At 37.7% G+C, this 24,977-nt stretch overlaps 2 protein-coding genes across 5 annotated transcripts; one reads left to right on the top strand and one right to left on the bottom strand.

The window, feature by feature from the left end:
* The first annotated feature begins 4 nt into the window (after positions 1-4).
* Positions 5-8,850, top strand: LOC113046879 (uncharacterized). Of its 3 annotated transcripts, none has more exons than XM_026207959.1 (13): positions 5-1,270; positions 4,300-4,404; positions 5,294-5,336; positions 5,466-5,503; positions 5,637-5,682; positions 5,766-5,824; positions 6,389-6,421; positions 6,597-6,639; positions 6,723-6,790; positions 6,889-6,972; positions 7,074-7,130; positions 8,349-8,431; positions 8,552-8,850. In XM_026207959.1, exons 2-12 carry the CDS (start codon positions 4,302-4,304, stop codon positions 8,423-8,425), a joined length of 651 nt encoding a protein of 216 aa, XP_026063744.1. In that variant the 5' UTR covers positions 5-1,270; positions 4,300-4,301; the 3' UTR covers positions 8,426-8,431; positions 8,552-8,850. The 3 variants fall into 3 exon arrangements, with proteins under 3 accessions (XP_026063744.1, XP_026063742.1, XP_026063743.1); XM_026207957.1 differs by having other exon boundaries at positions 6,389-6,457; XM_026207958.1 differs by having other exon boundaries at positions 6,389-6,457; positions 8,349-8,461.
* Positions 8,851-9,079: 229 nt separating this feature from the next.
* LOC113046877 (ataxin-2-like protein) lies at positions 9,080-24,634 on the bottom strand. Of its 2 annotated transcripts, XM_026207954.1 has the most exons (24): positions 24,366-24,634; positions 24,008-24,105; positions 22,963-23,002; positions 22,789-22,845; positions 22,589-22,660; positions 20,964-21,141; positions 20,761-20,879; positions 20,577-20,668; positions 19,822-20,055; positions 19,366-19,721; positions 19,186-19,272; positions 17,448-17,567; positions 17,302-17,370; positions 17,155-17,216; positions 13,969-14,321; positions 13,796-13,865; positions 13,548-13,697; positions 13,356-13,419; positions 11,985-12,145; positions 11,754-11,883; positions 11,571-11,680; positions 11,289-11,471; positions 9,518-9,698; positions 9,080-9,326 (listed from the first exon to the last, which is right to left on the bottom strand). In XM_026207954.1, exons 1-24 carry the CDS (start codon positions 24,384-24,386, stop codon positions 9,271-9,273), a joined length of 3,063 nt encoding a protein of 1,020 aa, XP_026063739.1. In that variant the 5' UTR covers positions 24,387-24,634; the 3' UTR covers positions 9,080-9,270. The 2 variants fall into 2 exon arrangements, with proteins under 2 accessions (XP_026063739.1, XP_026063740.1); XM_026207955.1 differs by lacking the exons at positions 24,008-24,105; positions 24,366-24,634 and adding an exon at positions 23,579-23,734.
* Positions 24,635-24,977: the final 343 nt, after the last annotated feature.

Raw genomic sequence — 24,977 nt, 5'->3', positions numbered from 1 at the left:
TCTCTCTCTCTCTGCAGTGGCAGGAACGATGATCATAAGGTTTTTCAGTTGCTGTGGTTTCCTGTTTGTAGGTGGCATATAGAGATGCAAGTCTGTTTGGTAAATCTGCTGTGAAAATTAGTCTCGTGAATGAATTATAAAAAACTGGAGCGCCTAAACCGAAACATGCATTATCTTTGCAGTGGAACATTTCGGTGGATGATGATGTGCTTTGTGAGAATACAATGTACCAGTATGTCATTCCTGTAATTTGTGTTTGTGTAGGTTACAAGAACACCAAATGCCACAAGAGTGGGAGGCAAGATTGAGAAATTATGACTCATTGTTTGCCATAACGAAGCAACGAATTAACACTTCTAGTTCAAATCAGACAAAGTTTTTAACATCCATCTTTTAACTCCTTCTCATGAAACAGAGAAACACCTGTCTTCTGTGACACTTAGAGATATATTATGAAGCATGATTCATAGCTCAGTCCTTGACTTTGGTTTAAAAAAAAAAATATATATATATAATTTGACATTAAATCTTTCAATGGGACACCAATAAAATAAGCTCTGGATTCTTAACTAGGTCAAATTCTCACCCTAACGTAACTCAATGTTAAGTTATCATGCATTTTTACTTAATCTATGAGGTTCAAAGCCGGTTTTTACAGGAAATCATGCCTTAACCACTTTATCTAACATAAGACAAATGATAAAAATTAAGGAAAAGAAAAAAAAAATGCAATCAAATCTGCATGGCTACAGAAAACTCAACCTTCAAGAGATAAAACAAAAAGGGAGGTGAAATGAGCAAGAGATCAGCCAGTTACAGAAATGAGGAGAGGAAAAAAAGATGCTGACTGGTGCAAGCGACAGAACAGCGCTTTCTGTGAGCCTATGAGGAGACAGAGAGCAAGTGCAGCGAGGAAAGAGCCGACAAGTGAAGTTCTCAGCGGCAAAGGCCCAGTAGATCAGGACACTCCTCAGCAGCTCATGTGAAAGAGTAAGACTTTGGGACTTAACTTAAGCAGATATGAGCATTTTAAGAAACTGACTACTGGGGTTGCTCAAGCTTGGTGTGGGAGGTGAACTAAAGGGGAGAAACTGAGGAACAAGGAGTGAGCTGTGAGGGAGGAAGAGTAAAAGATGGTGGCATCTTCAGTGTGAGCTGCGAGTTGGGTGTGATTTGTACAATCTGCAGTGTGTGTGTGAGTTTGGTTGCAGATTTCTGCTGAGCAGATTGTGTGGTGTCTTGATTGACTTGATTGCTGCTACTGATACTGGTAAGCCTTTTCCTTTATTTTCTGTTCAAGTGAATCTGTTGGCTTTTTGTGGAGAAAGTTTTCTGTGCTGATACAGAGAGAGTGTGTTTTAATACAGTTTTTCATGTATGATTTCTTTTATTTTTTCTCTCCATGGCCCTTTTCTACAAATGGTAAAGAAACCCCACAGTATACGCTCTATCGCTTTCAATCAGTATCAATGACCTTTGGTTTTCTTCTATGGAAGTAAAATGCCATTTAGCATCAACTTGGCTGACACCATTAACAAAAGGTTTCATATTGCCATGAAAATGAATCAGAGTTATTAATCTTCCTCTATTTTAGGTGCTCACTTTGTGTTTTAAAATGTTTCAAAACACATAGTCTATTGCTTTTGCACGTCAGCAAACATTTTGCCAAAAAACAGCTAACTTTTTTGCCAAAAGAGATTGTTAGATGCTTTATTTTCTTATTAATTGACACTAAATGTAATATGTCTGAAGTGTGATACAGATCAGAGGGTCAAGAGATCTCCAACCGCGAATGAAACCTTATTATCACATTCGCTTTCCTTCGTCAAGCCAATTAACATTAACATTCATGCCTTGATTTTTTTTCCCCACATCTGTAATTTGCGATTTTTAAAGCATGTGCTGACCATAATCACATGTGTGAATCTTTTCATGCAATGAGTCCCGTTTAGTGGGATGAATAATAATACAAGTGCATGATAAAGTGCACTATATAACACTTAAGAGTCCATGATTTGATTTTTAAAAATGTCTCTCATGTCGATTGCTCAAGGCAGCTGTGCTTGTTTTTCGTTTAAGAAGATGTGGGGTTCTGGGTAGTAGTTGTCTATAACTTGACAGCTCTGGAATTAAGAGAGGCCCAGACCATAATGTGTCGTTTTTTCTCTCATCTAACTGCAAAATACAGGAAATCCGTTTCCTTGCACTGAATGCAACCACAGACAGCCATACGCTCACTTATATAGGAGGTGTGTAAAAGCTTGCAAGGCAGGTGATGCCTAGTGAATTTTCACAGATTGAGAATTTGCATATGTTTCATCTGAAAAGATAGTTGTATCCGTTAAAATGCACACGGTGACCCATGCTGAGGTACTCAAGAGCTTATCGTATCTTTGAGTGTTAATAAAGCAGACTGCGTTTATCGAAAGCAAGTGAATAGTGCACTGCCAAAACGACTGTTAGGAAAAAGGAATTTACCGAATATATATTGTGATGTTGATGCTTAAGTGAAAGAAAATTCTGGAAAAAAACCCCCTGATAAAATACACTTAAGGGTATTTTTTTAAACTTCTGTGTTTTTATGTCCAAGATTTTTTCACTTTCTGTTAATGTTTTGTTACGTTAAATGTATTATTTATGTCTAGGTTTGTCACATTAAAACTATTTTGAGTTTTTTGTAATCATACTTTCAAAATGTTTATTTCACGCTTTTTTAATTATTTTGTGTATAGATGTTTTCCCCCATGTCCAAAGCCAAACTTTAAGTATTAACCTGTTAAATGTCACCCCGTCCCGTATACAGGACGCCTACGTTGACTATACTATATTACAATCAAATCTAATCTAATCTTGACAAACTATATATCGTTGGAAAGGTCTAAGACTCCCAAATTTATATATTTTACCAATATTTTTGTTAAAAATTATGTAGGAAAAGTAATCAATCTTTTCCTACATAAAGATCAATTTATGACAATAGTGCACCCTCAGAAATCTACATTACAAAAGGAGCTTTGACCTTTGTTTAAAAAAAAGACTTCCTCGTTGCCTTTTTCTCTATCACATTTTAGAAATCATCAGAAGTTATATATCACTTGAAAACATAAAATCTCAAAATTCATCCTTTAAAACCCATTTTAAAATCAGACATTGCATTACCATGTAAATGGTACATCAAAATCATGTTACAAAATGTTTTCAGTCATGATTTATAAAAATGTAGGTTTGTATCATGCACATTCAAGTCTATCTTCAAAAACGTGAGTGACAGTTAAAACAGGTTAAAACATGACAATATTACAATACATCAAACTTTGAGGTTTACATATTTAAAACTGTAATACTATAAATAATGTTTTTTGTATTAACATTAGACATGATGATGAGTGAATAAAGAGAAATCAAAGTAAAACCACATTATTCACATATTATTATAGTGTTATTTTCAGCTGAGCTTTAAATAGTGTTGAATTTTGCAAAGTGTGAAAATATTTCACTGTGCGCATTTAGGATGCCCAACATGCGAGTCCATCATCTTATTGCAAAAACATTTCAAATGCATTTTCCACCGCAAAACGCTGTCAAACATTACATCATTCGAGATGTGATTTAAATGACATTGTGAGAATTGATGAACTATTCGCCATTGTTAATAGACCAATTAAACTGGTGAGAGAGTTTGTTATCTGTTTCTAGATTAGAAGTATAATTCATTTGAAAGGGTTACTTTGAGTTATATTTGAAGATCTCTAAAAACAAGTCCTTGTGCATCACTTATCTGGCTTCTCGGTTAAATGCATCCTGTTTCACTGATGATGAGAGGTTTTTACTGGAAAACAGGTTGATATTAGTTAAGAGCAGGATTACTGACGCGTAGAAATGATGATAACACATACTTCTCATCAACACTAAGATCTGCAAGACACCGATAAAGAAACCAGAAAGATGCAAGCTAAATGGTGGAGATCAGAGATTAAATGATAAGGAATATAAATTATCGTGAATATTGTTTTAAAGAGCTCATAGATGGAAGATCTGTGTTTCTTAAAGATTGTGGGAGGCCAATACTTATAGCTAACATTAAGAAACAAAAAAGAGCAGCTCTGTGGTATCATTTGTGTAGTTAAAACAGGTTAACTTCTAAACCAAATGAAATGAGTTCACCTGACTGTTCTGTTGTGGCTTCATCATTTATGAAGAGTATGCAAACTTTATTCACACTAACCTAAAACCACAGATTCAGAAGAATGATGTTGACTAATATTGTCCTAAATCGATGTTCTCACATGATCTTCTCAGTTATGGACTCCACTGCACTGCTGTCTGTGGTGGGCGGGGCTGTCTTCCTGTCAATCATCCTTGTAACCAGTCTCTGTACATACTGCTGGGGGCACAAACAACCAAGTAAGGCCTCCTAACTCTTATCTGTATTATAAATGTTTGTCTCAATGAACCTTTATGTTAAAAAGGATGCTTGCGGTAAATTTCAGCATGAATAATCAAAACATGGTTTTGCACAATTATAGCAAACAATAACCCTGAGAAAGAGATATATGATGTACACACACATTTATAGTCGAGCTACGGAAGGTTTTTTGTATAGTCGAGCTACAGTGACCATCTTACTGTCCAAGAATAAGATAAATGACGCACTGCTTGATAGTATCCAGATACACACACTTGCGGTCTTTGCACTTGACCTCTTGGCTACTTATATGTCGTGTTTCCTGTATTTGGGCCAAGTGTGGATGAAGACCCCAAATGTGTGTACAACAACACTTTTATAACATTATACACATTTATAGGCCTGGTTTCACAAGCGTGGCTTAATTTAAGACAGGACTAGAAATTTAAGCAACTTTTACAAAAATGCCTTAGAAGAAAACAGTACATCTCAGAACAATGACACTGACATATTTTAGTATATGTCAGAGCAAGATATTTTCAGTTGAGACAGCCCAAACATGCATTTTAGTCTGGGAGCTTAATAGTTGTTGTAAAAATGCAAATGTTTACAGAGCATTATTTAAATTTTAAATTCTTTACATTTCAAAAAATCAGCTTCTAGATGTCGGTTGAGCTCATTTGTGGTGCTTCTAATGAAGTGATGCAAAGCAGTTGCAGAATAAATATCACCAACACTACTCATCTTTGCGAGTAGAAGACGTGGTGCAACACGGTGTAATAATATCTGATTACATTCATATTTCACTTTCATTGGAAAGGTTTCCGTGAAAACCCTAACGTTTTTTTTTCCAAAGCATGATGCACATATATTTGATGTCTTTTACAGCATCCATCCATCAGAGATCCAGTGACTCAGAATACAACCCAACGTAAGAACTCAAACTCTCTGCCAAATAAAGAATCTGGTTGTCAGCTACCCAAATTCAATCAAAAGTTTCATACACTTTTGAATTATATAATTAGTGTTTGTTGGCTCAACACTGTCTCTCTTTATACAGACCAGGTTTTGTGTTTCGGCAGCATCCCGTGTCAACATGTAAATATATGTTCCTCTCTGCTAACACACAACAAAACTCACAAATTGTTGTATCTGCATTGTTCATATAAATATCTACACACATATCTGCATAGCCTAAATAGTGCTTGTCCTATCCCTTCTTATAATTCAGATGAGCACCACACGGATCATACCAGAATTGGACCTTACCAACCCAAGTGAGCTCACACACAAACACAGACGTACAGTTCACGCAGATTGTGTTGTGTGTTCAGTGTGTTGATACTCACTCTTTCCTCAGCTCACTCAGTTCACCATCTATTACTGTCACAAAGGTGTCCTCCTGTCCTCCCTCAGAAAGTGAGTAGCATACCGTCATCATGGCATTGGAGACAATAAACTAAACTAATATCTTGTACATATAATGGAAAATGTATATATAGTCATGGCCAAAAATAGCGGCACCCTTGGTAAATACCAAACATTTATTTCATGATGATACCCCCCCCCCCCCATTTTTAATTCTCATTATCCAATGAAAGGTTAGATTTTTGTGATTTTTAAAAAATAAAAGATCAAAAGGTTTAACAATGCAGATACATTTTCACAGCCTTTTTTTTAATCATATTTACCAAGGGTGCCAATACTTTTGGCCATGACTGTATGAAGTGCTGTCAGTGGCTAGTGCTCCATTACTACAATTTAAAGCTGTAGGACACAAAATTAATATATAGACCTATATTTTAAGGTAAGTGATTACTTTTCTTGTTCTTTTATTTTCCTATAATGTATTTAATTGTAATTTTGTATTATTATTATTTTTTTAGCACTTTGAGCTACGCTTTAAGTATAAAAGGTGCTATGCAAGTCAGTCTGAAGGAGTATTATTATCATTAAAGCACACATTTCTATTTGTCTCTCTAGCTGGAAGTCAAGCCAGTTATGTGAATCAAAACGGTGAGGAGGGAATCAACATTCATGTCGATGGCCATGGTCAGATATCAAACGACTCATTTTTTTTAAAAATTGTAATTCTGGGTAGTTTGTACATTGTTAACTGAATATGGGTTAAATGTGAACTCTCTCTGTGTGCTGAGATTGGTAAATAACTGAATATGTGACTCCTCTGTAGAGAGTGACGATGAGCCGTATGTTCAGCCTCCAAGTGAATACATGTAAGAGCGCAAGAGAAACCATTCTTAACTACTAATCAGGATAAAGCTGAATCGTTGATGGAAAACATCTTTCTCTCCTCCAGAGTTGTTCTTCCAGATTCCCCAAACACGCTATCTCAGAGACCCAGCAGAGCCTCATCCCAGAGCTCAGGTAGAAGATCCCAGATTAAACTAGAAATTGTTTCATTAGAAATACATTGGTTAATAAAGTCATTACATCCTCTGATAATGTCGATGCTAATTTTCTAGGAGAACGTTACATAAATGTGAAAAATGAGAATGCGTCTGAAGTTACATTTGGCTGTGAGATGTATGTGGATGAATCAGACTCAGGTACTACACAACAAATACAAAAATACATAAATAATGAGCGCAAAGCAGCGCTGCAGTGCATATCCTAACTTCGTCCTGTGTATGCTGTGGTGTTTGTTCAGACATTCCCGATTATGAAAATTGCAAAGATTCTCAAGTCCACAGTAAACAAACCTACAGTAAGTGTGTTTTCATTTTTCTTTTTTAGACAAATAGCGAACAGTTAATTTTTATTTATTTTCTGCTAAGCAGTGAGCATTTTTTCCCCTTTCTTTGCCTTTCACTCCTCACCTACAAACATGGTAATCATATATAATAAGTACATATATTTTAACACTGGCAGTCAAGTTTTTTTTATTTTTTTTTAATGTTTTTTTAAAGAAGTCACCACACCTGCATTTATTTGATCCAAAATACTATTTCAAAATACCAAAATAATATTTTACTATTTTAAATGAATGCTTTCTATTTGAATACATTTGAAAATGTAGTTTATTCCCGTGGTCAAAGCTGAATTATCAGCATCATTACTCCAGTCTTCAGTGTCACATGATCCTTCAGAAATTATTCAGAGATGATGATTAGCAGTTCAAGAAACATTTCTTACTATTTTTATTAAAACGGGTAAAAAAAATTCTGAAGAATAGAAAGATCCAGAGATCATCATTTATCTGTAATAAAACGTTTTTGTAACATTATACACACAACATTATTTTACATTTTTTTTTATTAAAGAAATAATACTTTTATTTAGCAAGGATGCTTGAAATTGATCAAAAGTGAAGATAAATACATTTATAATGTGACTAAAGATTTCTATTTCAGGTAAATGCTGTTATTCTGAACTTTCTATTCATAAAAGAAACATGAAAAAAATTCTAATCGGCTGTTTTCTTCAAGAATGAATAATAATAATAATAATGTTTTGTTGATCAGCAAATCAGAATATTAGGATGATTTCTGAAGGATCGTGGGACTGAAGTCTAAAAATTCAGCTTTGAAATCACATACATTTTTGTTTGAATACATCTTAAAGCCTAGTTATTTTAAATAGTAATAATATTAAAAAAAATGTTTTGTTTTTGCTGTACTTTGGATCAAATAAATGTAGAGACTTCTTTAAAGAAAAATCTTACCATTCAAAAACTTTCCACTGGTAGTGTATGAATATATTTACTTTACTTTAAAATCTACATATTTTCCAAATGCAGGCTGCTTTTTGATAAAAAATACAAGGCTTTACAAACACAAGAATAGCAAATGCGTTACATTAACTAAAAGCACAAAATATACTATTATTTATAACTTATCAAACAATAATTATATAAGGTTTCATTTTTTATGATCAACATACCAAATAATGAATTGATTATTCTTCATGGTTGTCCTCTCATCAGGTCTGTCCCTTGGAAGTCAAAGCAGTGATGAACGGGAAAGCTCGGATTATGTCAACACAGACCCGAAATTACAATAACCAAAGGTACCATGTAGTTCTCGAACTTTACTGTTTGTGAGTATCTTGATCTACTTTGGTTTGTTCATTGAATGGAAGAGAAAGAGAGAGAGAAAAAAAATCTTATTCCAATTTCTTTCTCTTCAGGATTTTCCTCTTACCAAATGATGACCGTTAACAGAGTCAGCCCTAAGAAGCATCCCAAGTTTTCACATTTCTCCAATCCATACGACAGATTTGCTGACGATACCTGAGAATGTTTGTTTGTTTAATTAACATTTGCTGTTTAAAGTGGCTTTCGCTTACAAATGTGAACTTTTTTTTTGACTCTACCATGTAATATATAGCTTTTTGTCATAAAAATGAATAAACATGTTAGCTATTGGTTTGAAAATGGCCAAATAAAAGTTTTACAATTCATATGGTATATAAGGCTACAGTATGAATAGAAATTGTAATTATGGCTGAGAAATTGAGCGAATATCAGCGGTAAAGATCAACTCGGAGAATAACATTCAAAGCACATGAGACAAGAGGAGAGTTTAAAATTTTATTTTTATACACTTTTTTTTTTGTATTTTTTTTTTTTTTTTTTACCATTTATTTGCTTATTTAATAAGGGGGTTGAGGACAAAGGGAGAGGTCATTGTATTTTTATAAAAATGTCCCTCATTCTTTCCATTTTTGTTTTGTCTTACACGCTCCCTCGTTCCCTCTTTCTCTCTTTCTGCTTTAGACACTGTCTAAAGTCCACTCAAATTAAAACAAAACGGGGAAAAAAAATAAAACAAGCACATTCGGTCTTGCCAGAGGTATCTAAAAACAAAATCTGTTCAGTTGGATCTTATGTACAGATGAATAGGAGATCAGTTTCCAGAAGGGTGGAACTGAATCTGCTGGGAAGGATGAGCCTGCACTGACACTGAAACACAGATCAATCATCTGTTATAATACAAGTCAATCATCCAATAGGAAAAGTAATACAAATACAATCTTGGTAAATGCATTTGCACATCGCTGTATTTTAAATATCAGGTAGATCTAATGTTCAACTGGGGATGGGATTCTGTATTTGGGACTAAAGAAAGATTTTTTTGTTAGCAAGAAACTCACTCTGAGGTCCAATGTAGGTGTAGTGCTGGTGGTGTCCCTGCTGGGGTGGAGGAGGCCCGTGCTGGGGGCCGGAACCCTGCTGAGGGTTGGGGTGATGTGGTGGGGCATGAAGCAACATCACAGGTGGAGGGCCATGACCGGTTGAGTGGTGAGGACCCGAGAGAGCACCTTGAACATGGGTCTGAAACAACACGCAAAAGACAAAAAAAAGTTAGTCAAAAAAAAATTATAATACACACACTAAATATATATATATAAAAAAAAGGAAAAAAAAGAAATGTAAAAAAAAAAAAAATTCTCTAAAATGCTTGACAACATTTGTAAGGATTCAGATGCAGGGTTCACACAGATACTCCCAAATTAAATTCCAGGACTTAAAAAGGACTATAAATTTTTTTTGGTTTCCAGGAAAAAAAAAAAGATTTCGCTTATCAAACAATATTGTTATCATCTTCTAAATAATAAACAAATGGTACAAATAAAGTGCAGCACAAGCAAAGCATGTAATGACTGTGGCCAATTTAACATTTAAACGGATACTACTGTCCTTTTATGAATTTATGACTGACCTGAAGAATGAGAGCTATATCATGCGTGGTTCTTGAACAAGCTACGCAAGATCACATTCATAAAATCACAGGTGATAATGAACATGAACTTGTCGGTAATCTGCTGCTCTGTTTAGTAAATGCTGCTCCATCTGAAAGCAGGTGGTGGAGATTTACTACTAATCACAGAACCAGCTTTACATGAACGTCACATGTGATTATTTGCACAGCCCTAATAAAAATGTAAAGAACGTTTAAAAGTAAATAGCCTATTAATTCTAAATATTTAAGTATTCAGTGCTGTGAAGAACACCACGGCGAATACAAAAACCTGAATGGCTGTTTAAACCATAGATGTGCATCTATGGTTTACCATTTTAGAAAGTAGTGCATCTGCTTAGTTTCTGGGATTTCTGGCTGCATTCTGCATTCTGGGATGCATCTGCTGTCAGAGAGTGAAAGTGTGCTTTCATTCACATGTTCCCAATGTGCTTCTCATCTGTGCTTGTTTACATCAGTGCGCGCATTTCACGCAGCACACAGCCGCGTTGTGCATTGTACCAAATGATGGGGAAAATATTCTTAAAATGCCTTTCAAAAATCTGAATTACTTGTCAAATAAATATTCTTCTTCTGAAGTGCCCACGATAACAATATTGTGCATATACATTACCGTGATATATTCCGCTACCGAATACCAGCACGTGTCTAATGTAAACACTATCAAAGGTTTTACCACAAACTCAACTTTATACGGATAATGCGAGACTGCCTTTCTCCTGAAGTAGTAATGTGTCACAAGATCCCGAGAGCTCCCGAAAGCAAGGAGAAGTGGTATTTATTTAAAATGTGCAGCATTGTTCATTCTGCCTGAAAAGATTGTTTTAATCAAAAACAAAAATACACACTAATTTCTTATATACATAGTCTTTTAAAAATAAGGACTTTTCACGTATCTTATGGTTTTCCAGGACTTAAAATTTCAAAGAGTCAAATTCAAGCACTTCAAACACTTCAAGCACCTTGTACGAACCCTGCAGATGTTTAACCCACCTGATATGCCTTACTTTTTGGGTTCTCCGGGACAATAATCTAAAACCGTAATATCATTCTATGAATTTTTAAAGTAACCCAGTTTATTTTTGTGTATCCCCGGCAGTCACATTTGTGATTGAATGTGACTGCTGATGTGGAGGTGTTGTGTGCATGGTTTCGGTCATCACCTGTGTCAGCTGTCCTATAGAGGGGTAGGGGTGAGGCAGGGACTGGTGTCCCTGTAGGCTGTAGCCCTGGAGGGAGTAGGAGGCCTGTGGCGAGCTGTGTCCTGGGGGCAGGTTAGGGGGTGTGGGGGCTGACAGCGGCCCAGAGTGATACAAAGACTGAGGCTGAGGACCAGGCTGACCAGACTATAACAAGAAGTCAATAAATTACCTATTTAGTTTAATTATTGAGAGCTTGTGAGGATCTCTTATAGAAGTGTTTAGAGACAGTTCTGGCGGATGTACCTGTCCTGGACTGGGGGCGGGGTGTTGAGGGGGTGGCTGGCTGCCTGTGGGGGTGCTGGAGGGCTGAGGATGATGGATGGGACCGGAGTGATGAGAGAATGACTGTGGAGCTGAAGAGAAAGAGAAAACAGCTGATAACACTGTACAACAAACTAAATCCAGTTTACAATAAAAAATCCTTACCATACATCCCCTGCTGAGGGGCTTGTGGTCCTTCAGTTTGACCAGGGTACTGGGGGCCTGGGGGACCCAGAGCCTGTGGGTGCGCTCCCGATCCGATCATTCGTGGTCCACCCTGGAGCATAGAATACACCTAGGACAGAGAGAAGACAATTAACTTAAATTTAAGACAAAACTTGCTTATTTGAGAATATACTAGAATGATTTGTCTTTCTGAAAACGTGTAAGCTGTACCGGTCCAGGGTAGTGGGGCATTGCTTGTATGACCTGGTTGTACTGCAGATAAGAGGGAGGGTAAGGAGACGCCACCAGAGGAGGTCCTGCAGCTGATGCTGCCGCCTGCATCATAGGTGGCGCTGAAGAGCTGTGGTCTGGACGAGGGGTCACCACAGAACCTGAGACAGGTAAAGAAAGGAACAGGAGAATGACCCTGCCGCCTAACGTTCATACTATCCATCCTAAATAGTATGTGAAATTAAAATAAGTGTGTGCCAAAGCATAGCATGTTGAAAAGCGTATGACAAAAGTCCACGGTTTGTCTCCTGTACACTATGACACACTCTGATGGCTGTAGGCCTATCAGTCCATGTGCAGTCACATCCGGCTCCAATTAGTAGCACATAAGGTCAGACGCTAGTTTGTGAAGAAAGCTAAAGCTATTTAGTTGGACTATTGATACTGATGCCCTACCATGCATGTCAACCTTTATTTTAATATGTAACATTATCTGATTGACGCAATGGTAATCGTCATAAGATGCTTAAGTTACTCCCAAAGAGAATAATTGGAATGATTTAAATTCATTTTTAAAGTGATAGATCACCCAAAAATTGTGAAAAAAAACTTATTACCTTTGGTACACAAATTAAGATACTTCTGATCAAATCGGAGAGCTCTCAGACCCTCTACAGACAGAAAGGATATTAGCACAATTAAGGGACAGAAACGTAGCAGAAACGGTGCTGAGAGCGGGGATTCAAAATCGGGATGGCCGAAGCGAAACAGCGCTCTGTCGGTGCACTGCCCACAAGGCTAACAGCGCTGACATGGCCATTAACTTTTAAATGCATCATTATGCTAAAAATACAAGCAGAGTTCTCTATATAAAAGACCCACGGCTTGCAGGTCAACATGCTACTTTTCTCTACAATACGGTAGGAAGGTAAATGAAATGAAATGTGGACAGAGTGACAGGGTGCGTGTAACTATGTGGTTTATTAAAGATGCAATTGCATGATGTGATAGTATGTCCCAAACTTGCCTGCTCTTCTACTACACACTCAAGTGGGATGCAGCATGAGACACTCACCATAAAGTTCTCATTTTATGTTATTGTAATCATAAAATTACGATTTTATTAAATATTATAATTAAACTATAATAACAAGTATTTAAAATAAGCCTTGTATTTAAAATGTCATTCCTTGTCATTTAATAATAGTAATAATAAGCATTTAAAAAGTTTCAGCCCCATTACAGAATAAATTATATAAGAATTATTACTATATTATTATTATTAATTATTAACAAAAGAGGTCAAAAGTTAAGTCTATGCAGGTATCAATAACATCATTAGTACAAGCAATAATAAAACATAAGCATTACCTTTTGCCCTTTGGTACTTCCCTTGATTGACAGCTGTCATGGGATATTGGTACATTTGAGGTGCCTAATAAAAGGAGAGAAAAAGAAATGGGGATGAAAAAAAACAAAACAAAAAAAAAGCCATCCAATTTTCAAACCCCTCTATAAAACTCTTGAATTTTATCTCAAGTTATGAGCATCAGGGATAGAGACCTGTACAGAGTGGCCCTGTATCTGTATGGGTGAGACATAGCTCAGGTACTGAGCGTTGTAAATGTGCCCCTGGCCTGGAGGGGGCTGCAGCACCACCGTGGGGCTGGGCGGAGTTGGTCGTGGTGGGGTGGGAGTGGCTGAGGGCTTCACCTGCAAACAAGACATGACACCTTAGCTTGGCACATTTAACATTTTAACAGATATACAGAAGACACTTGACGGGGTGAAAAAAAAAACTGTGCTCTTACCATGGTGAGAGGAGCCTTGGTGGGGTTAAACTCTTTGGCGTTGGGGTTGAGTGTAGATTTCTTCACTTGACTGCGTCGGAAAACATTATAAATTGCATTAATTACCAATAGACTTAAATGTGCTACATACTAGCAGCTGTCAGTTGAGACTTATTAACTAATGTCACACTCACTCAGCCATGCCCTCTGGTCTCTCAGAGGCCTCGGGTTTACCCTCCTCAATGCCTGGGGTCCTTGCAGGTTGGGGCGTCCCTGATGTTTGCCCTTCTGCAGTTGGATTTTGCATGGCAGGGCCAGAGGGTGCAGAGATGGGTGTGGCTGGTGGAGGGGTGGTGGTCGCCACCCCCTCTGCGTTTGTCTCTCTACTTCTCTCCTCTGCTGGAAGCTCTGTGGTCGGAGTTGAGGGCGGGGCTGTTTTAGCTTCTGTTAGAGGGGCGGGGTCTGTCTGTGTATTGTGGGCAGGGTTTGCTTGAGCAGAATCAGGGGTTGAAGTTTTGGGGTTGGAAACGGTGGAGCTAGATGGAAGCTAAAATCAGAAGGGAAGAAAAAAAAAAAAATGTAAACTATAGTTTATACTGTATTTAACTATATAAAAAAAAAAAAATATATATATATATATATATATATATATATATAAAGTCTTGGTTAAAATGCTAAGGGCCACCAAAAATATGTAAAAATTATGCGCACTTAACGACTTTAGTGAGGGAAAGAACTACATTCATATGAAGCATTATGGATGTCAACTAAACGAACAACAATGGCAAAAATAAAACATTCATTTTAAGTTGTTGATATCCATAGTAAATAAAATTGAGTAAGGCTGTGAAATAGATCAATCATGATTAAATCGCATCCAAAATAAAAGTTTGTGTTAGCGTAATGTGTGTGTATGTATGTATGTGTTACAATATTACGAGGTCATATTCTGAAACCAGTGAAACTGAAACCAAAAAGCGTTGAAACAGGAAGGGAATTAAATGGAAGAGAATGACAAAATAATGATCCACATAGCAGAACATAAACCTGACAAAAAGACTGTTAGCCTACATGTATAACAGTTCATTCTGATCCTCGATTCTGACTGAACGAGTTCCACCTTTCATTCATTCAACTACACGTTCAAAATCGCTGATTCATTCAAAGAGAGACAATGAGAAACGCTGTTGAAATCATTTTAACTTTGAGCACCACGTTAGAAGACTCCAAGTTAAAATAAGATGCTAAGACAGATTTTACTTTCCTTGGACATGACAACCTATTTGTTTTTTCCCCTCACAAATTTTACTCGCAAGTAATTGCACATGCTCAGTTGATCTCGCTCTCTCATTCACTGTATTTAGGCAAATCAGCATGGTGCACATTGTTATTACTAACTTATTTAATATCCAATACACATGCACAAAGTGTAAAACGAGAAGGGCACAACCCTATGAAAAAAGAAAACGTGCAAAAATTGCAGTTGCTGCTGTTCTTGCATTCCTCTTCGACTTGCTCGTCAATAGCTGTTGGGATTACGAGATTGCAGTCATTGCGACAGCCCTAATATCATAATGAATATGCCTGATATTGTTATTGTGGGCACTTCAAAACACCAAGAATAATTTATTACAAATTATTTTGAATTTGGGACGCATTTTAAGAATACTTTTCCCATCAACTGGTCACAATGCACAACACCGCTGTATGCTGATGTAAAAAAAAAAAGCGCAGGTGAAAAGTGCACGTTCAACCTCTGCCAGCAGATTGCGCTGAAATGCAGAAAAGCAGCCGTTCCCGAGGAAACAAAGCAGCTGCACTACTTTCCGTTTCTTAAATGCATTTAAACAATTTAAATAGCCATTCAGATTTGTATTCTATGGTTTTCATCATGGTGACAAATATTTAAATACTTAAGCACTGCAGATTTAAAATCAACCGATTTTAAGCCGTTGAAACACAAACAGGGCTATATTCATGCACCGTCTCCGTTTCTGCCACTTTATTGGCTTTGAACGATTACACACACTTGTATGCGTCATAATTCCCGGCTTTGCAAATATCAAATATATTTTTTTTTTGCGCTCTTTGATTCTTCAGTGTCTGTTTAAGTGATGAACTCCATTACTTGTGTTTGTTTAAGGACACAATAACAGACGTTTTATACTTGTGCTACAACTTTTTGGCCTGTGCTACCAAATTTTCAACCCATGTTTTTATTTTAAAGAACAACCCTGTTAACACAGTGAAGATCAATTTACACAATGTAGCATTTCTTATTTATTGTAGTTTTCCTATTGCTTCTTATAGATTATTATCCTCAGTTCATTGACTTTTTATCAATTTATCTATCATTTTAGGCTTGTATTAGTTTGATATTGACATTGCTGACAAGGATTATGAAAATACTAATGTATCAGATTTTAATATCATAAAAACATTTTTAAAAGAAAATAAATAACTACTGTGATAGATTTATAATAATGATAGTCATATCACACAGCCCTACCTGTTATACTGTACAATGATAATTTTTTTTTTTTTAAATCATACAACTAAACTTCAATATTTTGATAATACAGAATACCATGATAAAAGCATTAGCAATTAAATCGCAACATAAAAATTTGATATCTGCATATCCCCAAAATATTCACAGTAGACATTATGCAAACAAACTTTTATTTTGGATGTGATTAATTGATTTGATGTCCCTAATTTTGAGTTTATTGCCAGATGTATATAAATCACCGTTCTCTGATTGGTGGAATTTTCACATGGGCAATGCAGTTTTCACCCAAAAATTCTGCCATTAAACAATTACTTTAAAAATAAGTTGACATAACCCAACTGTTGTACCGTACAGTGTTCTGGGTTGTTCCCATTGCATTACTAGGTGCTTGGCAGGCTGGTACTAGGGTGTTCACTTTCACACTGCCATTGATTACCCGGACACACAACCCATAAAGACACGTGACATCAGTGCGTGACGTGTAATGTACGAGTCGAAAACGCTAGGCACATTAACTTCGAACAATCTCAGCTTCAGCGTGGAAGTGAGGAACTAACTGATCTCTGCTTCGTTACAGTTTGCAAATATTGGTTTCGTGGCGAACATTGATCTGCCCGCGATTGAACAGTCGCACGATAACATGCGTCATCACTACGATACAGCCTTTACGCCATTAGTTCTGGCTTTTGTTCACACAGAGCTCGTTCTGGGACTGAACCCGGGAATGTTACTACGTCCTCGACCCGGGATAAAAATCACACAGTGAATCCCAGTTTTTGCATGTTTGCTTTCACACAGAAGGCGACCCGGCAATGTTCTGGCAATTTTCCGGGTCCAACGTGCAGTGTGAAAGGGGCTTAACACTTACCTTAAAATGATTACCAAACTGGCGAAGCTCCTCATAGTTTGTTCTTGACTGGACTGAAGAGACTACGAAAAAAGAGAGCAGAACATTTTTTAGCTAAATGAAAAGTACAAAGGGAAATTAGTTAAAGTGATACAACTTCAGGATTACCTTTGCTGCTCTTGCTCTCCTGAGGACTAGCTGGACTCTCCGTCCTTTCCTTCGACAGGATTTCATTCACTGAAGGAAGAGAGTCAGATAGTTGGACGCATGCACAATTAACAGTGTAACTACTCAAAATTGTAGCAACATCTCACCATCTACAGGGAAAAGAGGGGTGGGGCCAGTGGATTTGGTAACCGATGAGGTATCCAAGTAGGCAGGATTAGACTGAGGAGTGTCCTGGGAAGGAGCATCCGGTTTAGGGGAACGAGAGACTATAGAAAAAGGAAATAATGTTAAAGAAAAAAAAAGGGGATAGAGGTTGGAAATGTACTGCATCATTTTAATTCATGAAGGATGCGTTTAACTGATCAAGTGGTGACAGACAACTATGATGTTACAAAAAGACTTCCATTTCAAATAACTATGCTAACTTTATAACTTTATATTCAACGAAGCCTGAAAAAAAAAGTCAAACTGTTTTCACAAAAATATTAAGCAGCACAACTTTTTTTAAATTCGATAATAATCAAAAACAGTTTCTTGATCACCAAATCATCATATTGGAATGAGTTCTGAATTATCCCCTAGACTGGACTGAAAACTAAATTTTACTATATTATGGTTTATACTGTATGTTGTGTGATCAAATGCAACCTTCTTACAGATCTCAAACTTTTTAAAAAAGTACAGTAAAAAAAAGATCTGTGACAAATGGATTGTCATACAAATAATCTTAATATTACAATATTTATATTATACAACTACCAAAATGAGCATAACTGGATTAAAAGGGAATAAAATCACAGCTGGACTATGAACACACACTTGAAGAGCTTACTAATTTGCATATAGCAAGTAATACAATGAAAAGTTTGCATTGTTGCAGTTGATAAATGTGTGTTCAGGACTATCCCACTGTAAAACAGAAAGTGTACAAGAACGGACAGGATTAAAGGTTGAAGGATGATCCTCTGTTAACCTCATGTGCACGTGTCTACCGTAAAACTTCAAATAATAGCCGAGTCCCAAATAGACGCCTGTCTCTTTTAAACGCCTGGTGTGACGAGAGGTTTGGGTAAATAAAGGCCGGTCTCAAATAGAGGCCTGGTCTGTTTCAAGCGTGGGAAAAGCTGGATACGGAGCGGCTGAAAAATTCCTTTAAGGTATGCTTGCGCGCGCGTGTGTGTGCACGCGAGGGAGAAAGAGGAGATAATATATTTCATTGACTTAAGGATGTTATCCTTAGGTATGTGGCCTGACAGTAGCTTCTGATGGAAGTGAGGATCACCATTGTTTCAAAGAGGGAGAGCCGTGCGCAACTGTGCGAGAGCTGTTAGTGCAAGCAAGGCAGAGTTAGCGGAGGCTGGAGAGGGAGAAGTGGAGGAGAGAGCGATGTGGAGGAGGAATTCGCCAATGAACTTGTAATTGAGGATCGCGGGGATGATGATAGTGATGAATAGAGTAATTTTCTATCACATGATTGCAGTTGTTTTACAGGGTAGCCATCATTCTTTCTTGTTGATATGTTTCGGGCAACAAGTTCATATGCTCAATGGATTTTAGCGGTAACTTCTATTGTTCTGCCCATTGCTGTCACATCGTTTCGTTTTTTATATATTTTTTTATGCTGCCAATAGCCAAAGACATTTCTTACATTAAATGATTTGTTAAACACATTAAAATGAATTATAAATAAAACGTAGTATAATGTGGTAACCTCCTGCTGTCATGCTTGAACATATCAACACTAAATTAAAGGCCTGTCTCTTATAGACGCCGGTCTCAAATACAAGCCGGTGCAGTTCGGCGGTTTGGGTAAATAGAAGCCCGGGCTATTATTTGAAGTTTTACGGTATGTACAATATGTCCATTTTGTGCATGTATTTTAACCTGTAGGGGAGGAGTGAGTGGTTGAGGTACGCAGGTTTCTGTTGGTCTGTCCAGGCCTTTGAGACTTGGGTGACATTCTGGATGACACTAGAAGAGATTGATGCAATGTTCATTAAAACACAGGGCAGCAACCATCACAAACTACAAAAGTGACAGGTCTCACGTGCACACACAACTTACCACCATTGACAGGCCGGGCTGAGTCTGAGAGAGACTGTGGGTGCGAGAGTGAATGTGAGAGTGTGTGTGAGGAAGGAGGGCTGGAGTGACCCGGTTCTGAGGGGCGGGGCTGTGTGGGAGGACTGCTCTGTGATTGGTGTGCAGAGTATCCTCCTCTGACAGACAGAGGGCTGCTCCTATCAGGGGGAGGAAGGGTCTGACCTCCTCCAGAGGAGAGGGGTCTAGGTGAAGAGCTTGAGGTGCCAGGTCTATTTGCTCGATTAGGCAGGGTGGATACAGCTCCTCTTTCACCCCTTCCAGAAACTCCCATTTCTCTCTCCCTTGCCCTCTGTGGTAGAGGAATGTACTTGCCCTCCCTAAAACAAAGACACAGACAGCAATGATCATCAGTATACCAAGGAGAAAGACTAGATGAGATGGTGGTAAAAAAAGAAAGAGAAAGATACTGTTTCGAACCTGCTCCCAGCACTGGAGAACCCAGGACTATCTCTTCCTCTTTCCCTTTCTCCTCCATCACGGTCTCGGTCCCGAAGCACAGCGCTGTATTTTTCTTCCTCGGTTCGTCCCTCATCATTCTCCAGAGCCACCCGGTAGCGATACTGCTGATTGCCCTCAATCTCACTGGCCAATCGGGCGGCCCGAGCTTCTCTCTGTCTGAAGCCCTCAGAGCTGCCCCGCTCCAGAGGAACCCTAAAAGAGATAGGCAGCAGAACGTGATGTTTACTTTGTTTCTTTGAGCATGGTCTGAGAAGGTTTTTTTAATCTCATTTAAGACCTGTGTATATTTCACAGGCACATACTGTGACTTCAGTAAACAAGGCTTTGTTACCCTAAAACTGTTTTGAAATGTCAGTTTATTCACCGCTAAGGGGAAATCTCTGTAAACTTAATATAATAAAATATTGAAATACACAAAGCGTTTTAATAAGTACATATATGCATTAAGCCATATCATGATTGTGTTTTTCCAAGCTTGAATTTAAGACCTCTTAAGATAAGGCTACATAGGATATTTTAGATAATTTACTTAGTATTAATATCTTTAATTCAGTTCAACTAAATTTAAAGGAACCATGGAAGCCCTGTTTGAAGGACAGAAGGATTTTCCAATTCAAACATTCGAAAATTCAGTCTCTGAGAAGAGAGAAAGAAAAGAAAAGAAAAAAAAAAAAAAAAAAAAAAACTCTACACCTGACAGAACATCTACGTACGTGTACATGGAGAGACTGGAGTCATAGGTGGACTTCACCCCATAGGTCTCCTCATTGAAGCGGAACATCTCACTGGCATCCCAGCCATTAGACTGAAAGACAGAAAATTACATGTAAAAAAAAAAAAACTCACTAATTTGTGTTTGCATATAATTGGATATACAAGCATGCTGGAAGAACTCACTGCATCTGCATCCAGATCAAAATTTTCTCCGTTGCTATCGCCACCATCCCACCTTTGGAGGACCTTCTCTCTGTGGTCACCATTTACTCTTGAACCAATTGCAGAGTCTGTGAAAGTGTCTGAAAGCATGCACACAAAGCCTTACATTTCCATATTTAACAACACAACAGGTGTATAGTACTTGTACAGAGTCATACACACACCTCTGGTAGCGTAGTTGAGGTCTACATCTCTGCAGATCATAGTGACCAGGTCATTAGGGCCAAAGATCATGGTGTCTGTGATCTCTTCTCTCCTGGGATGGACTGGTGTGCCTCCACCACCACCGCCATCTCCTTCTTCATTTTTCAATTTGTGCACTGCGTCCACTGCCAGCTCACACTAAAACCACAGATACTGAGTGAGACTTGGTCATACACTAAACTTCACTAAGTTTTGCTCAGATAGACAAAAAAAAAAATCAAAATCAAATCTGGAAAAACCTGAACTGGTTCCTGTGTGAACCGCCCATTATTCTAGATTTCAGGTATTCAAATAGTTAAGATCAGCAAAGCAGGGCTTAAAGTTTTCCAGCACCCTGCTGATTTCCAGCATGCAGCATTTAGCTACATTAAAAAAAAAAAAAAAAAAATTCTTGTTGATTGATATCACTTTCGAGTCCATGAGTTTGTCCACCAATGGTATGAGAGCAGCAGCTTTGGGTCTCAACCAAACTAACATATTTACAGGGCTTTCCGAAAAGGTCCGGTTCACACAATCTATTAATGTTAACTTAGCGGTAATTTACCAGTAAAGACTGTTTGTGTGAAAACTCTTCCTCTGCTGTCAATTTTAATTGCTTAGGGTCATCTGGAATAAGTGTGCATTATCTCCCTAGATTTGTAATGCAAATCATTTATAAACCTTGGCCAACACAGGAGAATACATCAACCTATGTCCAAAGATGCCATTTATCGTACATCGCAATTTCAAAATAAACGTTTCTGCATGTGGCCAAATATTAAAACATAATGATTTAAACAGTTTAAAGGGATAGTTCTGAAGATGAACGGAGGTCTTACAGGGTTTGGAACGACATGAGGGTGAGTCATTAATGACAATTTTCATTTTTCTGTAAACTAACCCTTTAAGTTGTTTGTGTTCGTATTATGTAAAGGCATATTAAATGTATTTTAACAGTGTTTCAATACAATCATGTCATTTATTCGTTTTGATATTTTATTGATATTTTGAGCCAATTATTGCCTCAGTTAGTTTATATATAAATAGTCATAGTAAAGCCTGGTTTTCACTTTGGTCTGTTTGTGTTACTAAAAACAATGAGATTACTCCGTTGCCGAAATAATCAGTAGATTACCAAAATAATCATTTAACAATTAATAACAATTGCATTGTTAAACTTTTTGTAATTAAAAGACATTGTCATTGAAAATTTCGTTAAAATAGTAAAATATTGTCTTGTTGTAGTGAACCAAGAATCTGTATTTTGTCTAATTGTCTAAACTAATTGTACTGCCACACCCCTAATGTCTCATATTTTCCCAAGTGTTTGATACAGCTTTCATTCTTCAGGTCAACCATATATTCATGAAAAAGAAAATCAGTTTGAATAAAGCAAGCAATCACTTTGCCATAGCATCCCTTCAAATGTTAAAGTAGTCACAGTCATTGCATGCTTTGCATGTGCCGCCCCGCCCCCAGAAAAAAGTTCAGGCTTAGGATTTTTTTTTTTTTTTTTGCTTTATCCCCTGAGCAAGTTTAAACATAAGATTCAGAAAGCAAATTAAATGCAGATATCTTGTCAGTAGATCTGGTATGACTGACTTACACGTGAGCTTAAAGTCCTGAAGATTCCCTCATATGTACTGCCGTTCTTCACCATAACATCGCATCTGGAGCCCTGTGGAAAAGATGGCATGCGTGTCATATTTTATTGCCTAATGCTGAAAACAAATTAGAGAAGATGGCGTGAATCACATAAAAAAACAAAACAACTAAAAATCAAGATTTTGCTTGTTTAAAACTCACCACCACGGCTGTAAGAAAATGGAGCATCCGTGAGTTGTTGTACACACCCTCAAACACCTTTAAAACATAAAATAAAAAGGACATACAAAAATCTTTGAGAATTTGGGATTCCAAGACATCTAATAATCCAAGAATGCAAAACCAAGAGTCTAAAAAGTACAAGCTTTTACGTACAGGTGGTGACTGTGAGGGAGGCTTCACAGAGTTTCGGTTTCTTCATGGAAAAAAGGAAAAGAAAATCATTAGTAAACAATTAATTTACATAAACGTGTGTGTGTTGCATCATCCAAATCAAGAAAAACGCAAAAGACGACCAATCATACTAATAACAGATTTCTGTATATTAAGAATGTATTTTATTCATGAGCTTTATCAAATACTTCGACAGATGAGCAGTGTATACGTGCAGATAACTAGAATGAGAAACACGGCCCCGGTGTAACAGGCATTTCTCTACTGTCACGTGTGTGGACAACAATTACAACACCGAGAAGCGCGTGCTAAAACAAAAGGACAATCATACACGAGTACCACATAACGATCGGACTGAATCTGATTGCAAAATATTATTTTGCCTCGATGCGCAATGTCAGTGTGTAAACAAACTCAACCAATCGCGTGTTTTAATTGCGTCAGATCGCAAAGCGGGTTATCGGAGCTGGCTTACAACACAAGCAAAAGCCGAATTGAAAACAAGACCAACAGTTTGACATTAACACGCGCTAACGTACACATTTCGCGCCCCTTGCTACGATCAAACAAATCAATTAGGAAAAACGAATGTTTGTACTTTTTTGTCCCATGCATCCCGGCTCTTCTTCGAAGGCGTCTGTCCAAAACAGCTCAAGTTGAAAGTCGAGCACAATACAGAATCATATGGGGATCGGAAAACAACAACAAAACACTGCTGACGACCCGCCTCTGAGAGCAGTCATACGTTGGAAAAGATGGCAATCACTTAAAATCTAAATTCTATTGGTTGAAGACAATATTTCTGTGCGGATGTGTACAGACTGCGACAATGTCCTTTATCATTGGCCCAAAGTTCTGTCACTCAAACATTCTTCGCAGCGATTGGCTGGTGCTCCTGCTAGTTTAACAAGGCTTGAAACAATTGATTAGGTATGCGCCGAGGACACGCCCACTTTGACCGGTAGGCCTCGTGTGCCAATACCAATCCGCGGACTTTCTGAGCGGGGCAGCCCAGCTTGTGCGTTACCTTCCCGGGGTGGGTCTGTTCGAGTTGCTCCCCGGAACGGATGAAGCCATTGACCCTGAAGTTCCATTGGATGTTTTGCGGCCACCGGGTCCAGGTTGCTGTCAGAAAGCAAAATGATTCTTAAACACTGACACAAATTAAGCACTGGACAAATTTACGTAACGTCATATTTAAGAGTCTAACGTTAGCCGAGTGTTGATGGCTAGCAGGTTTACTAGCACGTTACGGTAAACAAGAAAGTGGAAGCTTAATGAAGAACGACAATACTTGGACCATAAAATCGATTATGAGTTTTAATATTCTTGATTGAGTGATTTGTAAAAAACAGTAAGTGATTTTTTTTAGATGCAGTACTCACGTTCTGTCGGCGAAAAGACATAACTAGCCGCTAACTGAGTTGCCCGCTAAATTCCCCTTGTTGCCTGTGACAAGCTAGCAGCTGGACTAGCGTTCTCCGATCCGCACGTGCGCGATCTCCGTTATAGCCCGAGGTCCAGTTCAGTACGATATTCTGTCTCGAACAGAACACGAAGAGATAATGAGTCTTATTTTTCTATTAAATATTACCGGCACCACGTCTCGCGAATTAGCCAGCGACAAACGCGAAGGCTGTTTTTTTAAAAACCCTCGATTACCATTGGACGACGGCGTAGAACGTACTGATGACGCAATGGCGTACAAAACCCGTATCACACCGACAGCCGCACTTTACGCGTGCATTCTTATGTACATTCTTATAAGAAATGTACAAGATCAAATTTCTCATGTCATTATCTATCTATCTGACTGTTTCTATCTATCTATTTCTGTGTCTATCTTATCTGACTGTTTCCATCTATCCATCCATCCATCACACAAAAACAACTCAGACCAATTGTTTCAGTATAATTATATTATATCATCATCATTTAATTCAATGTAGTACCTGAAACTAATTACACAGTGTGGGCAACATTGTCCACCTTAACAC

This window comes from Carassius auratus, chromosome 28 (genome assembly GCF_003368295.1).
Source record: "Carassius auratus strain Wakin chromosome 28, ASM336829v1, whole genome shotgun sequence".
Taxonomy (NCBI): Eukaryota; Metazoa; Chordata; class Actinopteri; order Cypriniformes; family Cyprinidae; genus Carassius; species Carassius auratus.
Note: the sequence above shows the minus strand (reverse complement) of the source record. Positions and strands in the feature narration are given on the sequence as shown.

What these genes read in the sequence shown, in the direction of transcription:
- LOC113046879 (XM_026207957.1), top strand. Translation starts at nt 4,302, where the DNA reads ATGGACTCCACTGCACTGCTGTCTGTGGTGGGCGGGGCTGTCTTCCTG. An exon ending in CTCCTGTCCTCCCTCAGAAA is followed by an intron (nt 5,825 to 6,388) that starts GTGAGTAGCATA and finishes TTGTCTCTCTAG; the next exon opens with CTGGAAGTCAAGCCAGTTAT. An exon ending in TGTGGATGAATCAGACTCAG is followed by an intron (nt 6,973 to 7,073) that starts GTACTACACAAC and finishes GTGTTTGTTCAG; the next exon opens with ACATTCCCGATTATGAAAAT.
- LOC113046877 (XM_026207954.1), bottom strand. Translation starts at nt 24,386, where the DNA reads ATGTCTTTTCGCCGACAGAAC. An exon ending in CCCTCTTTTCCCTGTAGATG is followed by an intron (nt 17,371 to 17,447) that starts GTGAGATGTTGC and finishes CTCTTCCTTCAG; the next exon opens with TGAATGAAATCCTGTCGAAG. An exon ending in CACCTACATTGGACCTCAGA is followed by an intron (nt 9,327 to 9,517) that starts GTGAGTTTCTTG and finishes TCTGTGTTTCAG; the next exon opens with TGTCAGTGCAGGCTCATCCT.